The following is a 19,616-nucleotide window of genomic DNA, read 5'->3' on the forward strand; positions in this document are numbered from 1 at the left end:
CTGCCCGTATCACTTCATGCTCATGTCCCTGGCTGATATCACATCATCTCTGCCCGTATCACTTCATGCTCATGTCCCTGGCTGATATCACATCATCTCTGCCCGTATCACTTCATGCTCATGTCCCTAGCTGATATCACATCATCTCTGCCCGTATCACTTCATGCTCATGTCCCTGGCTGATATCACATCATCTCTGCCCGTATCACTTCATGCTCATGTCCCTGCCTCCTTCCATTAACGCTCCTTTAATCTCACGCTGGGGGGTGTTTTACTAGCACGCTAATCGGATACGTTGTAATTCTCTTGTAATTACATGTGATGTAAACATCTTGGTTACATCATGTTTGTTGTGGTTCTACAGTCAAAAGTTCCTCCAGACCTCAACAGGAATGCATTAGTGAAAGTCTAAAGGTGCTTTTTTGGTTTGTTTCATCAAGTAAAAACACAGTGCAGCACCAGACTGACTGGGCAGAGCCCCCCCTGAGGCAGCATTCACACTAAAAATGTCTACAACTATTTGGACATGGAAATAAGTTTTAACGGCGTGGCACAGTGGAAGAGTGGCCGTGCTCAACCCGAGGGTCCCTGGTTCAATCCCCACCTAGTACCAACCTCGTTGTGTCCTGAGCAAGACACTTCACCCTTGCTCCTGATGGGTGCTGGTTAGTGCCTTGCATGGCAGCTCCCTCCATCAGTGTGTGAATGTGTGTGTGAATGTGGAAGTACCTTGAAGGTAGAAAAGTGCTATACAAGTACAACTCACCCCCAGTGATGCAAAAGTAAAAACAGCTATTTTTCCGCAAGTTAAAAAACAATTTGAAAAAATAAAAAAATAATTTCTTCAATTAAAAAAAAACCCAATTTGAACATAAACATTTTTTGTCTGCAAGTAGAAAAACAATTCGCAAGTAATACAAACATTTCGAAATGTAAAAAAACGATTTACAAATAAAAAAAAAAATTTCTGCACGTAAAAAAACGACTTGCAAGTTAGATGAAATTAAATTCATTTTAAAAAAACAATTCACAAGTAAAAAAATCTGCAAGTTAAAAAACGATTTGCAAGTTAAAAATTTTTTTTTTCTGCAAGTAAAAAAATGACTCGCAAGTTAAATAAAATTAAATTCAATTCAAAAAACATTTTGCATGTAAAGAAATCTGCAAGTTAAAAAACCATTTGCAAGTAAAAAAAAAAAAAATCCGCAAGTAAAAAAACGACTCGCAAGTTAAATGAAATGAAATTAAATTTAAAAAAACAATTCGAGAGTAAAAAAAAATCTGCAAGTTAAAGGATTTGCAAAAAAAAAAACTTTTTTCTGCAAGTAAATGTTTTTTTGCAAGTAAGAAAATGTGCAAGTTAAAACGATTTGCAAATAAAAAAACAATTTTCTGCAAGTAAATATAAACACGGCATTTGTTTACATTGTGACAGCGGTGAGCTATTGTAGTGTTGTGGAGCATGTTTAGCTATTCCTCGTCCTGCAATGATAATGTTACTTGTAAGAAACTCACTTTATTTGTCGTCACCGAGGCCAGGATTAGTGATTTAGAAGTAGATAAAACACTGTGGCTGGACGTTAGCCGCTAGCTAGCTAGTAGGGATGCACCAATTAATCGGTAACCGAATATATTCGGCCGAATATGGCAAAAAAAGCCACATTCAGCCTTCGGTGGAATGAGTTAAAAACAAGGCCGAATAGTGGCGTGTGACGCAATTTTTTGAAGCGGTGACGTTGGGATATGTTGTGTACCTGTATAAGTGTATGAGGTTACAATGTTGTGTACCTGTATAAGTGTATGAGGTTACAATGTTGTGTACCTGTATAAGTGTATGAGGTTACAATGTTGTGTACCTGTATAAGTGTATGAGGTTACAATGTTGTGTACCTGTATAAGTGTATGAGGTTACATTGTTGTGTACCTGTATAAGTGTATGAGGTTACAATGTTGTGTACCTGTATAAGTGTATGAGGTTACAATGTTGTGTACCTGTATAAGTGTATGAGGTTACAAGCACACACTTATTGAGATTTAGTGGGGCCTCTGTTTACATTATTAGCCTGTTGTGTAGGCTACCTGTATAAGTGTATGAGGTTACAAGCACACACTTATTGAGATTTACTTGAGCCTTCTGTTTACATTATTAGCATATCTACTGTGGCTAAGCAGACTTTTGCCAAAAGGACAATAATTCATTTGTTGTGGGTTTATCCACTTTAATGCACTTTATTTTTTTTGGAATGCATGTTTTCTTTGAAGGCCTAATATATATGAAAAACTTTGTGCTTTTTTTGAAAATTAAAGGCTACTGGAATATTAAAAAAATGTCAATATTCAATAAAAAAATTACTTTATTTGAAAAACATGTCTAAATATTTTCGATATTCGGCCTTCGGCCAAGCGTTTAAGTTTTATTCGGCTTCGGCTTCGGCTTCGGCCACAAATTTTCATTTCGGTGCATCCCTACTAGCTAGCCATGTCTTAAAGCAGCTCTTCCTGAGGGTGTTTCAGTGTTATAACTTCACTTTTATCTTGACTTTTTACACCAAAATACGTCCGTTCTCCCTTTTCTGTCTACACTCTGTGTCTGCTTGTAAGTATTTTGTGTGTGTGCGCTGCCCAACATGCTCCTCTGCTCATAAACAATCAATGTCACTAAGTGACGACGTGTCGTCATGCTAAGGAACCAGTACTTTTCAAACAGAGTATAGTACCCTTTTTGATTCATTAGTACCGCAATACTATACTAGTACCGGGATACCGTACAATCCTACTACAATGTAACTAATGTGTAATAAATAAAAGGATTGACAATGTCTCCTCTGATCTAAAACAGATGTCAAGCGGGAGCCCTGTCTTTGAGAACCTTTACAGACAGGTAAGACACAACCTGACATTATTCATGTTGTTGGTGTTGTGCAAGGAGTTGTGTAATGTTGGATGTATCCCAGGTGGATCCAGGGAACACCGGCAGGGTAGGACCAACAGAAGCTGCCCTCTTCTTGAAAAAGTCGGGACTTCCAGATGTCACGCTGGGAAAGGTAGGCGCACGTTTTCGCTCCATTTTCTTGTGTCCCAGTTTGCTGGCGAAAAGCACGCACGATATTTCTGTCTATTGGAAAAATAAGTACCGTATTTCCTTGAATTGCTGCCGGGGCGCTAAGTATTTTAAAACCTCTTCTCACTCCGGCGCTTACCAAAGGCATTTGGTAAATTTAGGCCTGCACTTCTAAATTTGAGTGTGATGTAAGGATACCATCATGAAAAACACATTTAATAAAAACAACGTTATTATGGTCAATCAATCAATCAATCAATCAATCAATCAATCAATCAATCAATGTTTATTTATATAGCCCTAAATCACAAAGGTCTCAAAGGACTGTACAAAACACTACGACATCCTCGGAAGAACCCACATAAGGGCAAGGAGAACTCACATCCAGTGGGACGCCAGTGACAATGATGACTATGAGAACCTTGGAGAGGACCTCATATGTGGGCAACCCCCCCCCAGGGGACCGAAAGCAATGGATTTCGAGCGAGTCTAACATGATACTGTGAAAGGTAAGACCTTTACTCATAAAGGTCTTACCTTTACTTATAAATAAAGTCCATGCGCAGCTCCTTCTGGTCAAAAGCATCGATAACTTGTTTATAGAAGTCTTCCTTATATTTCTTTAGTTTTAAAAGTGAAGTGAATTATATTTATATAGCGCTTTTCTCTAGTGACTCAAAGCGCTTTACATAATGAAACCCAATATCTAAGTTACATTTAAAGCAGTATGGGTGGCACTGGGAGCAGGTGGGTAAAGTGTCTTGCCCAAGGACACAACGGCATTGACTAGGATGGCGGAAGCGGGAATCGAACCTGCAACCCTCAAGTTGCTGGCACGGCCGCTCTACCAACCGAGCTAAGTCTCTCTGTTTTGATGGAGATCTTCCTTTGTTACCTCCTGCTTCGATTGAAAGTCCAGTTTAGAATTTTATTTTAGATATGTAATCCTCCATGTTAAAAGTGGAAGCGAGAAGAAAAAAATAAAGGATCGCTGCTCACTCTTGCTGCTTGTTGTCACTTCTTCTGCAGCCGAGTAGTCGCAAGAAGGATCACTAGCGCCCTCTACCACCAGGAGGCGGGAGTCATTTAATGACTCATATTTGACACACGCAGCTACGGTATATTAATAAAACATAGCTGCTTACTGTTCTTTTTAGCATATTCAATAGCTTGGACCTTAAATCCTACTGAATAGCTCTTAATCTTCTTCCCTTTATGCGATTTCAAATGATTGAAATCAGCCTCCTCCATTTTGAAAATGATGACAGGTGAAGTGCCACTTGTGACGTGACGAGTTTGACCCGGCGGAAATTCTAGACATGTGCTAATAAAAATGATATTTTGCGAAACGAGTTTGACCCTGCAGTAATTCTAGGCAGGTGCATACTATATACCCGGCGGCCATTCAAGGAAATACGGTAACAGGAGTGAAGGTGCGGACCCTAGTGGTACCCCGAGTGTGGCTGTCTTGTAATGAAACCATGATGCGATCTTGCAGGCCAAGATGGACGCTTTTGACATTTTCTTTGCCTCGTTTAAGCTACATGAGAGGGTGAAAATATTAGAAACAGCTCCCAATATGATACACTGTATTTTTCAGACTGTAGGGGTTATATTATGATTAAAAAATTTTTTTTTTTTTTTTTAATATGTAAAAGACTTCCTTGTGGTCACCATCAGGGGTCCCCAGCTACTGGGCCGGAGAGAAACATTAAATCATTTAAAAAGGATTGCGTTTTCTCCGACTTAACTTTGTGCTGTCCCACTAGACCAGAGGTGTCAAACTTATTTTCATCGAGGGCCACACTGCAGTCATGGCTGCCAATGGAGGGCCGCTTGTAACCGTGAATAATAAATAAATTTGCTTATGAATTTAAATATGAAGTGGCGACTTGTCCAGGGTGTACGCCACCTTCCGCCCGATTGTAGCTGAGATAGGCACGAGCGACCCCAAAGGTAATAAGCGGTAGAAAAAAGGATGGATTTACATTTTTTTTACGTAAAGAGTAAAACAAATCTGTGGATTAGACCACTATTTTTTACAGAAAAAAACTGGCAGCTTAGTTGCCAGACTTTTACTGTAAAACCATATGGTGTTATTTACCGTATTTTTCAGGATTATAAATTGCATTTTTTTTCATAGTTTGGCTGGAGGTGTGACATATACTCCAGAGCGATTTATGTGTGAAATTATTGACACATTACCGTAAAATATCAAATAATATTATTTATCTCATTCGCAGAAGAGACGAAGAAAATGTCAGCAATCGTCACACACACGTCAACCAATAAGAATTTGGCGGGGGAGGGTCATGGCAGAAGTGCATTGTGGGTCATGGGATGCTAACTGCTACATGCTATATGATACTGCCGTAGCTTTTAAAATGAATAATTTCATGGTTGGCGGTAACTTATAAAAAGTGAGAAGGGCTGAACAAAAATGGCGTTGAAAAGGAAATCATGTAGTGCAGATTACAAGCTGGACGTAGTGAAATATGCAGCAGAAAAGGACAAGAGGAAGCGGCGCAGACCTTTGGAGTTGGCAGAGTTGTTTAGAAGCCACATCCAGGAAGAAGATTTCATGGGATTTATGGATTAGGAGTGAGAGATAGTTTGGTAAAGGTATAGCATGTTCTATATGTTATAGTTATTTGAATGACTCTTACCATAATATGTTAGGTTAACATAGCAGTTGCTTATTTATGCCTCATATAACCTACACTTATTCAGCCTGTCCTTCACTATTCTTTATTTTAAATTGCCTTTCAAATCTCTATTCTTGCTGTTGGATTTTATCAAATAAATTTCCCCCAAAAATTTGACTTATACTCCAGTGTGACTTATATATGGTTTTTTCCTTCTTTATTGTGCATTTTCGGCCGGTGCGACTCTATAATCCGAAAAATACGGTATTTATTTTTTACAACATGTTACTGTAAATAGAAGTCAAGTGAAGTGAATTATATTTATATAGCGCTTTTCTTTAGTGACTCAAAGCGCTTTACATAGTGAAACCTAATATCTAATTTACATTTAAAGCAGTGTGGGCGGCACTGGGAGCAGGTGGGTAAAGTGTCACAACGGGTAAAGGACACAACGGCAGTGAGTAGGATGGCGAAAGCGGGAATCGAACTTGGAACCCTCAAGCTGCCGGCACGGCCACTCTACCAACCGAGCTATGCCGGTTGTTAGAGTGGCCATAATACAGTACTGCTGTTTAATTTTATTTTGGCAACTCAGCTGCCAGTTTTTTACATTAATAAAATGTGATACCTTAAAACCATCAACTGTGGATTTAAAAAATAAAAATAACTGACAGCTCAGTCGACAGAATTTTACTGTAAAAACAAACATTGGTTGTTTTTTTGCAACTTAAATTAATATGCTGTAAAAACAACCTCCCTAAATTTTACAATAAAATCTATTGGTCATGGGCTTCACGGTGGGAGAGGGGTTAGTGCGTCTGCCTCACAATACGAAGGTCCTGCAGTCCTGGGTTCAAATCCAGGCTCGGGATCTTTCTGTGTGGAGTTTGCATGTTCTCCCCGTGAATGCGTGGGTTCCCTCCGGGTACTTCCAAAGACATGCACCTGGGGATAGGTTGATGGGCAACACTAAATTGACCCTAGTGTGTGAATGTGAGTGTGAATGTTGTCTGTCTATCTGTGTTGGCCCTGCGATGAGGTGGCGACTTGTCCAGGGTGTACCCCGCCTTCCGCCCGATTGTAGCTGAGATAGGCGCCAGCGCCCCCCGCGACCCCGAAAGGGAATAAGCGGTAGAAAATGGATGGATGGATCTATTGGTTATTTAATAGTGTACAATTTGATGGATAATTTAAGCAGATATTTAAGTTTTTATTTGGATTTTGACCAACAACGTTAGATAATATAGTATTTGTTGCAATATTGGACACTATTAGTTTCCCCTGTCAAGCTAGAAAAAACCCCTAATACCTTCAGTAAGAAAATTAACAAAGAAATTATAAGGTATTTTATTGACACATATTATTTCCAGGCTTTTGCAGGCCAAATAAACTGAAGTGAAGGGCCAGATCTGGCCCGCGGGCTTTGAGTTTGACACCTGTGCACCTTCCACACCAATAAGGTTGTTTACAGATGTACAAAATGTTGCATAGAGGATGTTTTACACATCATCTTCAAGCCGCTTTCCGACAGTCGCTTCAGGCGGGTCTTATTTACGTGACTCACCTTCGACCGCACCTCCCCCCCGTCAATTTTTAGCGCTTCCATTGACAGATATAAGTTAGAACTGTACGCTACTTTGTATTAGAAATGGCAACTGTGGAAGGTGAATGCCCCACAACCAGAGGATACAGAAAAAGAAGGAGCCTATTGACTACGGCGCGGGCTAAAATTGTGGACGTGCACAAATTTTACTGACTTATGCAGATTCCAAATATACATAAATAGGTAAGAAAAGTAGATTTTGCATGATAGGCTGAAACAAAAGGCTATGTAATGTCTCCTAACAGACAATATGTGCGTATGTGGAAGCACAGTACGTCTGACTATGGTAGCCGTAATGCGCCAACAATCCATCCAGAGGTGCGTCTTCATAGCTTACCAAAGTCGTACTGAAATATTTTGAAAGGTTTTTGGGCGGCGTGTGTAATGTTCTATATTCTTTCTTTCTTTCTTTAGTTTATTTGGAACATGAACACACTTACAGCACAATACATCACACAATTTCATATCATTTCACTTTACATCATGTCCGAAAAAAGCAAAGCTTATTTAATCGTACCCCTTTCTCACTTCAGAGCATTTACAAATATATACATGCATTTACTGATTTTTTTTTGTTGTAAAATGACATCCGTGAATGAGTAATACAACAGTTTTGTAATATATCATGAAGTCAGTCATTATTAACATACTGAGATGAAGAATTTCTTATTTTCAATAAGGTTGAAAGTCATTCCCATAATTCTTCTTCTTTGTACTTTGTAAGCACTTTTCATTTGAACAAGCTCTTAAAGTGGATCATATCAGTACAATGTTTAACTTCTTTACTTAATCCGTTCCATTATTTAATTCCACATACTCATATGATAAAGGTTCTAATGTTCTACAAATGTTTTAAATTAGATTTTCCTTTAAAGGGGAACATTATCACAATTTCAAAAGGGTTAAAAACAATAAAAATCAGTTCCCAGTGGCTTGTTGTATTTTTTGAAGTTTTTTAAAACATTTTACCGGTCTCGGAATATCCCTAAATAAAGCTTTGAAGTGCCTTATTTTCGCTCTCTGCGAAGACACTGGCCATTTCCCTGTGACGTCACACAGTGCTGCCAATGTAAACAAACAATGGGAATACCACAGCAAGATATAGCGACATTAGCTCGGATTCAAACTCGGATTTCAGCGACTTAAGCGATTCAACAGATTACGCATGTATTGAAACAGATGGTTGGAGTATTAAAGTATTGAAGAAGAAACTGAAGCTATTGAGCGAATAGCTATTGACGCTATTCATAGCCATAGCATGGCCGAATAGCTGCGTTAGCATCGCCGGTAAAATGTGCGGACCAAACGATCAGGACTTTTGCATCTTTTGACACTGGAGCAACTTAAATCCGTCGATTGGTAAGTGTTTTTTTCGCATTAAATGTGGGTGGGAGGAAACGTAATATAGTTGCAAATGCATCTACAGGTTATCCATACATCTATGTACCATGTCTGCTTTAGCACCGCCGGTAAATAGCATGTTAGCATCGATTAGCGTAGCATGTTAGCATCGATTAGCTGGCAGTCAACATCAACAAAACTCACCTTTGTGATTTCGTTGACTATCGTTGCAAATGCATCTGCAGGTTATCCATACATTTCTGTGCCATGTCTGCCTTAGCATCGCCGGTCAAATGTGGAGACACTCTGGCACATTCAATGGGGGTCTGGCGGCAGACACTTTGGCATCTTCGGGCCAGTGGTGCAACTTGAATCCCTCCATGTTAGTGTTGTTACACCCTCCGACAACACACCGACGAGGCATGATGTCTCCAAGGTTCCAAAAAATAGTCAAAAAAACGGAAAATAACAGAGCTGAGACCCGGTGTTTGTAATGTGTTGAAAATGAAAAGGGTGGGTGTGTTACCTCGGCGACGTCACATTCTGACGTCATCGCCTCCAGCGAGATTAACAGAAAGGCGTTTAATTCGCCAAAATTCACCCATTTAGAGTTCGGAAATCGGTTAAAAAAACATATGGTCTTTTTTCTGCACCATCAAGGTATATATTGACGCTTACATAGGTCTGCTGATAATTTTCCCCTTTAAGGTTATATTTCTCCTCTTTAGTAGAGAAGAATTTTTGTACATTCTTTGGTAGCAGGTTATAATTTGCTATGTACATCATATTAGCTGTTTGCAATTTTACCAAATCATCGCACTTTAATATTTTTGACAAAATAAATAAAGTATTTGTATGTTCTCCGTATCAAACATTATGTATCAGTCTAATTGATATTTTTTATTCCCGATGAAACATCAACGTTTTGAGCTTGCTAGCTAACATGTACTTTCTAGTATCATTTATTGAACAGGCGTCAGCCTGCAGTCCACATGTATCTCTTATGCGTGACTGCCATCAATCAATCAATCAATGTTTATTTATATAGCCCTAAATCACAAATGTCTCAAAGGACTGCACAAACCATTACGACTACGACATCCTCGGAAGAAACCAGAAAAGGGCAAGGAAAACTCACAACCAGTGGGCAGGGAGAATTCATATCCAGTGGGACGCCAGTGACAATGCTGACTATGAAAAACCTTGGAGAGGACCTCAGATGTTGGCACCCCCCCCCCCCCACCCCCACCCCCACCCCCCCCCCCCCCTCTAGGGGACCGAAAGCAATGGATGTCTAGCGGGTCTAACATGATACTGTGAAAGTCCAATCCATAGTGGCTCCAACACAGCCGCGAGAGTTCAATTCAAAGCGGATCCAAGACAGCAGCGAGAGTCCCGTCCACAGGAAACCATCTCAAGCGGAGGCGGATCAGCAGCGTAGAGATGTCCCCAACCGATACACAGGCGAGCGGTCCATCCTGGGTCTCGACTCTGGACAGCCAGTACTTCATCCATGGCCATCGGACCGGACACCCTCCACAAGGGAGGGGTGGATAGAGGGGAAAAAGAAAAGAAGCGGCAGATCAACTGGTCTAAAAAGGAGGTCTATTTAAAGGCTAGAGTATACAAATGAGTTTTAAGGTGAGACTTAAATGCTTCTACTGAGGTGGCATCTCGAACTGTTACCGGGAGGGCATTCCAGAGTACTGGAGCCCGAACGGAAAACGCTCTATAGCCCGCAGACTTTTTTTGGGCTTTAGGAATCACTAATAAGCCGGAGTCTTTTGAAGGCAGATATCTTGCCGGGACATATGGTACAATACAATGGGCAAGATAAGATGGAGCTAGACCGTGTAGTATTTACATCTACTGGTAACACTTATCATTACACCATGTACCAAATAAAATTGCTTCGAGGTCGGTAAGCACAACCAGAATGAATCCGTACATTAGGTTACGAGGCGCCCCGGCGATTTTGGAGAAAATTAAAGGATTTTAAGCGCGCCTTACAGTCGTAAAAATACGGTAAGCACATTCACTAATAGTTCAATGTTTTGGAGGAAGACATGTCTGAGGGCGGACACGGTGATTGTCCATTTAAGCAATACAATCCTCACTGGTGACCGACAGGAAATGACAGCTCGCCCATTAGCCAGCACAAGAACACCTTACTAAATCACACACACACACACACACACACACACAAACACACACACACACACACACACACACACACGCACACACACACACACACACACACACACACACACGTTCTGCCAGAGGAAACTATTATATTCCTCGAACAGGAAGTGGTGACATCATGTGATGGGATAATTGAGTTTGTTTCCAAGAAGCCCGTGTCATTGATTGTGTGTTGCTCCTCACTTGGAGACCACCCGACAAAAGGTTTGACTCCCTCACTGGTCACTTCATTAGGTACACGACGCGTTGCGCCCTACTAGAGTTGCAAAGGGGTGAAAGTTTCCGGAAATTTACCCCGGGAAGTTTTGAAATTTTGACCATTTTTTGGATTATTCAAAGTTGGACATCGTCCTTGGGAATGAATGGGAATTAATGGGAAATTACAATAATTATATGAATTTTTGTATTTATTCTTGTAAAAGACTGATGCAATGACACACACAGATATAAATAGTCAGCTAAACAATTGGAGTAGTTTTTAAAAATATTTTAGTGATGGACAAATGAATAGAAATAGGCTAAATCAGCGTTTCTCAAAGTGTGGGGCGGGCCCCACCTGTGGGGAATAGAGACATGACAGGTGGGGCGCGAGGAACGGGAGGGAATTTCACTTAAAAACAATTTTTTATTATTCTATTCTTGCGGCGGCAATGACCAAGAAGAACACGGAGTTGGAATATAATTACAACATTTTATATACATATTTATATCATATTTACATATTTATATAATATGTACCTACAAGCTCCATTCACAGACAGAGTCCCACTGCTTTTATGAGCGGTCAAGCGAGTCAAAATTTTTTTTTTTTTTTTTTATTTGTGGCGGCCGTAATTCTTTCGTGGCGAGCCGCCACAAATAAATGAATGTGTGGGAAACCCTGACTTGAATGTTACTTGATGTTCAATAAATTTGAAAATGTTAAGCTTGGCATCAGCGTTCTGTTGTGGCCATGGGGGCAGGTGGGGCTTGAAAACTCCCCCTTGTCCAAAGTGGGGGATGACAAAAAAAGTTTGAGAACCACTGGGCTAGATGAAGAAATGAAGAGTCAATCAGCATGCTAAATCAAACTATAAGCTACATTCTTGTATGACAACAGAATGGCTCGCAGAACAGAAGGCGGAGGAAACTACACCTTTTCATTTACTATTTGCTACTTGAACTTTACACATCACAAAAAAGGTATATTCCAATCGCTAATGTTGTTAGCATAAATGAATGGGATTTAACAGTATCTTGTTAGACCCGCTCGACATCCATTGCTTTCCTCCTCTCCAAGGTTCTCATAGTCATTATTGTCACCGATGTCCCACTGGGTGTGAGTTTTCCTTGCCCTTATGTGGGCCTACCGAGGATGTCGTGGTGGTTTGTGCAGCCCTTTGAGACACTAGTGATTTAGGGCTATATAAGTAAACATTGATTGATTGATTGATTGATTGAACATAGAGAAAATTAGCATCACGGTTAATAAAGAAATATTTTGGGTTCATTATGAGACTGTGGCGGTACATAAACCTTGCTAGCTAGAGATATTGGCCCGGAAATCATTGAACAAGTACAGGAACAGCTAGCTAGCTTGAGTGGAAGTCTGCTGGAGTAGTCTACAGTCATACAGTAACAGGTAATTACACATCTGTTACACTTAAATACCATACATCAAATATATTTAACCCAGTAATATCATCAACACTTACCAGTCCTTGGGCTCAAATACTAGTGTGGCCTCAATAGTCCTGCTGCAGTGTGTAGCATGCTGGCAATTATCTGGGCATGTGATGGAGGAATGCACAGTGCAGGGTTGAAATTCTACTGAATTTGCATGAAATCAGGTTGTTTTCGCTAATAATCATGCTGCATGATCTAGCATGTTGCATTCAATGTTTATTCCCATATATTCCCGTTAATTCCCATGGAAAGTTTTCAACTTTGAATATTCTCGGAATTTGGCAACCCTACGCCCTCCTAACCCATTCGGGTTTTTGTGCTGTAGTTAGGAGAGAATGTGTCCACTGAGTGTTGCAATGAACATGTACTGTTATTCAAAGAGATGATTGTTGTCTTTCAGATTTGGGATTTGGCCGACCCAGATGGTAAAGGCTACCTGGACAAGCAGGTAAGAAACAGTCTTTTGAAGGAACTGATACTAAAGTTGAGGGTAGGTTATGACTAAATAATAATCACGATTATTTGGGTTTATTCTAAAATAACGATTCGTTTCACGGTTATTCACTTTGAAAACATGAGTATTTGTTGCACCGACAAAACTCAAGGTGAGATATCATTTAAAGCACAGGTGTCCAACTCAGGGCCCGGGGGCCAGTTCTGGTCCGCAACATAATTTTATGTGGCCCGCGAAAGCCTGAGAAAAATTGGTTTCAATAAAGTACTTTTAATTTTATTTTGTATTTTTTTATTAAATGCATTCGTTCTTTCAATTTTGATAGAAAAAATGCATATTTTAAACTTTAATATCATCTGATCATGCCAATGACATTTATATATACTGTATTGCAAAACTGTTTTTGTGAGATGAATAAAAACAAATCGTTAAATATCTGCTTGTCATCTTCATTTATGATTTTAAAGCTAGTTATACATAAAAAAATTTAATAATCAAATGCATATGCATTTGGATTAATCATGATTAATCACAGGTTATTACCCGCATGCATAATGCTAATTCAATTTTTAAAAAAGGGGCCCTCTGAAAGCCGCCATTCCTGCCATGTGGCCCTCAATGAAAATGAGTTTGACAGCCCTGATTTCAAAGAACAACCAAGTATGAATTAGTACCTAATTAGCAACAGTAAGTAAAAAATAAATACTAATACTAACAACAAAAATATTTAAATAACAACAGCAATATGAAAAATGAAATCTTGTTTTTCAATTTTAATTTTTGGAATAATACATTTGATGTTTTACCACCAAAGAATGTGTGGTTTTAGTGTCATGAATACATTTAAATTCAAGTGTTTGTTAATTAGACCCCAAAATCCTCAAATTTATTGGTGCAATACATTATTTTAGGTAATTGTGCAAATGTAACAGTAAGTGCTTAATGTACCTTTTTTTCAGGACTTGAGAGTGCACCCACTAAATTTTGGAAGAAAAACTGGAAAAACTTTTTTTTTCCATATAGTATCCTCACCAGACTATAAGCGGCAGAAAAATATGTTGTTAAATAATTTATTTACACAAATTTTTTTTGTAAATATTTATTTACATACCTTATTTGTAACCAAGCAGTGTCTGCAACACTGCAGTAAAACGGCTGATCAAAACAAAACAGAAGTCATGGTCATGGACCCACTAGCTGCGGAAGCTAGCTCTCCAATCAGCTATGGTGACGTTTTGGGGAATTTACGAAACTGAAACAATACAAAAAGAATGCCATTGTAAGTTAATAATACTAACACAGACACACGTAAATGTGTTAGCATATTAGCTAATGCTAACGGCGCTAGCTTGAAGCTTCATTACATTATGATAGTAGATACAAATATGCATGAAAACACTCCAATGGAATGGTCTAGTAAGTATGAATTATTGAAGTTATATCGTAAAACTTACAAACGTTGCTTAGACTGATGAATCCATACGAGTAGGAACGCTATGGATGACTAGAAGACAGAACGGCAATCATAGTCTAAACAGAAGGGATATGCAGCACCTGCAGCGGGCAAACTCATCCAAAAGATGGCGCCATAGCACAAACAATAAAAACTTTTCAGTGTGTTTGCTTTTAAAAAAAAAAAAGTTTTTACATTATGGCCGAAAGCTAAGAAAAATCTATAAAATAGCCGCACCGTTTTATAAGCCGCAGGACTCAAAGCCCAGGAAAAAAGTAGCGGTTTATCGTCTGTAATTTACGGTACAATAAGGTACTTTTTTGAAACCCTTATTATGTTAGCGGAGGGAGACTGGATGTTGCGCACAGCGCTGTTATTGTGAAGAGGGGAAGTGGGCTCTTGTTCTGAGTTTTACCAACAAAAAGAGGACTTGAGGGTTGTTTAAAAAAAGACAAGAGACTGGTGTCATGTTTGTACATTGATGTTACATCCATGATGTCGTTCACAACAACACAACAGATGAGATGTGTTGTGTGTGTATGATTGTTTGTACATTGATGTTACATCCATGATGTCGTTCACAACAACACAACAGATGATATGTGTTGTGTGTGTGTGATTGTTTGTACATTGATGTTACATCCATGATGTCGTTCACAACAACACAACAGATGAGATGTGTTGTGTGTGTATGATTGTTTGTACATTGATGTTACATCCATGATGTCGTTCACAACAACACAACAGATGAGATGTGTTGTGTGTGTATGATTGTTTGTACATTGATGTTACATCCATGATGTCGTTCACAACAACACAACAGATGAGATGTGTTGTGTGTGTATGATTGTTTGTACATTGATGTTACATCCATGATGTCGTTCACAACAACACAACAGATGATATGTGTTGTGTGTGTATGATTCTTTGTACATTGATGTTACATCCATGATGTCGTTCACAACAACACAACAGATGATATGTGTTGTGTGTGTATGATTGTTTGTACATTGATGTTACATCCATGATGTCGTTCACAACAACACAACAGATGACATGTGTTGTGTGTGTATGATTGTTTGTACATTGAAGTTACATCCATGATGTCGTTCACAACAACACAACAGATGAGATGTGTTGTGTGTGTATGATTGTTTGTACATTGATGTTACATCCATGATGTCGTTCACAACAACACAACAGATGATATGTGTTGTGTGTGTATGATTGTTTGTACATTGATGTTACATCCATGATGTCGTTCACAACAACACAAGCAGATGAGATGTGTTGTGTGTGTGATTGTTTGTACATTGATGTTACATCCATGATGTCGTTCACAACAACACAACAGATGAGATGTGTTGTGTGTGTATGATTGTTTGTACATTGATGTTACATCCATGATGTCGTTCACAACAACACAACAGATGATATGTGTTGTGTGTGTATGATTGTTTGTACATTGATGTTACATCCATGATGTCGTTCACAACAACACAACAGATGACATGTGTTGTGTGTGTATGATTGTTTGTACATTGAAGTTACATCCATGATGTCGTTCACAACAACACAACAGATGAGATGTGTTGTGTGTGTATGATTGTTTGTACATTGATGTTACATCCATGATGTCGTTCACAACAACACAACAGATGATATGTGTTGTGTGTGTATGATTGTTTGTACATTGATGTTACATCCATGATGTCGTTCACAACAACACAACAGATGAGATGTGTTGTGTGTGTGATTGTTTGTACATTGATGTTACATCCATGATGTCGTTCACAACAACACAACAGATGATATGTGTTGTGTGTGTATGATTGTTTGTACATTGATGTTACATCCATGATGTCGTTCACAACAACACAAGCAGATGAGATGTGTTGTTTGTGTGATTGTTTGTACATTGATGTTACATCCATGATGTCGTTCACAACAACACAAGCAGATGAGATGTGTTGTGTGTGTGATTGTTTGTACATTGATGTTACATCCATGATGTCGTTCACAACAACACAACAGATGACATGTGTTGTGTGTGTATGATTTTTTGTACATTGAAGTTACATCCATGATGTCGTTCACAACAACACAACAGATGAGATGTGTTGTGTGTGTATGATTGTTTGTACATTGATGTTACATCCATGATGTCGTTCACAACAACACAACAGATGATATGTGTTGTGTGTGTATGATTGTTTGTACATTGATGTTACATCCATGATGTCGTTCACAACAACACAAGCAGATGAGATGTGTTGTGTGTGTGATTGTTTGTACATTGATGTTACATCCATGATGTCGTTCACAACAACACAACAGATGAGATGTGTTGTGTGTGTATGATTGTTTGTACATTGATGTTACATCCATGATGTCGTTCACAACAACACAACAGATGACATGTGTTGTGTGTGTATGATTTTTTGTACATTGAAGTTACATCCATGATGTCGTTCACAACAACACAACAGATGAGATGTGTTGTGTGTGTATGATTGTTTGTACATTGATGTTACATCCATGATGTCGTTCACAACAACACAACAGATGATATGTGTTGTGTGTGTATGATTGTTTGTACATTGAAGTTACATCCATGATGTCGTTCACAACAACACAACAGATGATATGTGTTGTGTGTGTATGATTGTTTGTACATTGATGTTACATCCATGATGTCGTTCACAACAACACAACAGATGATATGTGTTGTGTGTGTATGATTGTTTGTACATTGATGTTACATCCATGATGTCGTTCACAACAACACAACAGATGACATGTGTTGTGTGTGTATGATTGTTTGTACATTGATGTTACATCCATGATGTCGTTCACAACAACACAACAGATGATATGTGTTGCGTGTGTATGATTGTTTGTACATTGATGTTACATCCATGATGTCGTTCACAACAACACAACAGATGAGATGTGTTGTGTGTGTATGATTGTTTGTACATTGATGTTACATCCATGATGTCGTTCACAACAACACAACAGATGATATGTGTTGTGTGTGTATGATTGTTTGTACATTGATGTTACATCCATGATGTCGTTCACAACAACACAACAGATGAGATGTGTTGTGTGTGTATGATTGTTTGTACATTGATGTTACATCCATGATGTCGTTCACAACAACACAACAGATGATATGTGTTGTGTGTGTATGATTGTTTGTACATTGATGTTACATCCATGATGTCGTTCACAACAACACAAGCAGATGAGATGTGTTGTGTGTGTGATTGTTTCTACATTGATGTTACATCCATGATGTCGTTCACAACAACACAACAGATGAGATGTGTTGTGTGTGTATGATTGTTTGTACATTGATGTTACATCCATGATGTCGTTCACAACAACACAACAGATGACATGTGTTGTGTGTGTATGATTGTTTGTACATTGAAGTTACATCCATGATGTCGTTCACAACAACACAACAGATGAGATGTGTTGTGTGTGTATGATTGTTTGTACATTGATGTTACATCCATGATGTCGTTCACAACAACACAACAGATGATATGTGTTGTGTGTGTATGATTGTTTGTACATTGATGTTACATCCATGATGTCGTTCACAACAACACAAGCAGATGAGATGTGTTGTGTGTATGATTGTTTGTACATTGATGTTACATCCATGATGTCGTTCACAACAACACAAGCAGATGAGATGTGTTGTGTGTGTGATTGTTTGTACATTGATGTTACATCCATGATGTCGTTCACAACAACACAACAGATGAGATGTGTTGTGTGTGTATGATTGTTTGTACATTGATGTTACATCCATGATGTCGTTCACAACAACACAACAGATGATATGTGTTGTGTGTGTATGATTGTTTGTACATTGATGTTACATCCATGATGTCGTTCACAACAACACAACAGATGACATGTGTTGTGTGTGTATGATTGTTTGTACATTGAAGTTACTTCCATGATGTCGTTCACAACAACACAACAGATGAGATGTGTTGTGTGTGTATGATTGTTTGTACATTGAAGTTACATCCATGATGTCGTTCACAACAACACAACAGATGAGATGTGTTGTGTGTGTATGATTGTTTGTACATTGATGTTACATCCATGATGTCGTTCACAACAACACAACAGATGATATGTGTTGTGTGTGTATGATTGTTTGTACATTGATGTTACATCCATGATGTCGTTCACAACAACACAACAGATGACATGTGTTGTGTGTGTATGATTGTTTGTACATTGATGTTACATCCATGATGTCGTTCACAACAACACAACAGATGAGATGTGTTGTGTGTGTATGATTGTTTGTACATTGATGTTACATCCATGATGTCGTTCACAACAACACAACAGATGAGATGTGTTGTGTGTGTATGATTGTTTGTACATTGAAGTTACATCCATGATGTCGTTCACAACAACACAACAGATGAGATGTGTTGTGTGTGTATGATTGTTTGTACATTGATGTTACATCCATGATGTCGTTCACAACAACACAACAGATGAGATGTGTTGTGTGTGTATGATTGTTTGTACATTGATGTTACATCCATGATGTCGTTCACAACAACACAACAGATGATATGTGTTGTGTATGATTGTTTGTACATTGATGTTACATCCATGATGTCGTTCACAACAACACAACAGATGAGATGTGTTGTGTGTGTATGATTGTTTGTACATTGATGTTACATCCATGATGTCGTTCACAACAACACAACAGATGATATGTGTTGTGTGTGTATGATTGTTTGTACATTGATGTTACATCCATGATGTCGTTCACAACAACACAAGCAGATGAGATGTGTTGTGTGTGTGATTGTTTGTACATTGATGTTACATCCATGATGTCGTTCACAACAACACAACAGATGAGATGTGTTGTGTGTGTATGATTGTTTGTACATTGATGTTACATCCATGATGTCGTTCACAACAACACAACAGATGAGATGTGTTGTGTGTGTATGATTGTTTGTAGATTGATGTTACATCCATGATGTCGTTCACAACAACACAACAGATGAGATGTGTTGTGTGTGTATGATTGTTTGTACATTGATGTTACATCCATGATGTCGTTCACAACAACACAACAGATGATATGTGTTGTGTGTGTATGATTGTTTGTACATTGATGTTACATCCAT

At 38.7% G+C, this 19,616-nt stretch overlaps 1 protein-coding gene across 10 annotated transcripts in view; it reads left to right on the top strand.

The window, feature by feature from the left end:
* Nucleotides 1–19,616, top strand: part of eps15l1a (epidermal growth factor receptor pathway substrate 15-like 1a) — a 99,170-nt gene that overhangs the window by 1,875 nt on the left and 77,679 nt on the right. For all 10 annotated transcript variants that reach the window (XM_061888947.1, XM_061888949.1, XM_061888951.1 and 7 more), the window contains exons 2-4: nucleotides 2,840–2,881; nucleotides 2,955–3,044; nucleotides 12,918–12,965. In XM_061888947.1, coding sequence (XP_061744931.1) covers nucleotides 2,840–2,881; nucleotides 2,955–3,044; nucleotides 12,918–12,965 — 180 coding nt within the window. The remainder of the gene's footprint in view (nucleotides 1–2,839; nucleotides 2,882–2,954; nucleotides 3,045–12,917; nucleotides 12,966–19,616) is intronic.

This window comes from Nerophis ophidion, linkage group LG26 (assembly GCF_033978795.1).
Source record: "Nerophis ophidion isolate RoL-2023_Sa linkage group LG26, RoL_Noph_v1.0, whole genome shotgun sequence".
In the NCBI taxonomy this organism is placed as follows: domain Eukaryota; kingdom Metazoa; phylum Chordata; class Actinopteri; order Syngnathiformes; family Syngnathidae; genus Nerophis; species Nerophis ophidion.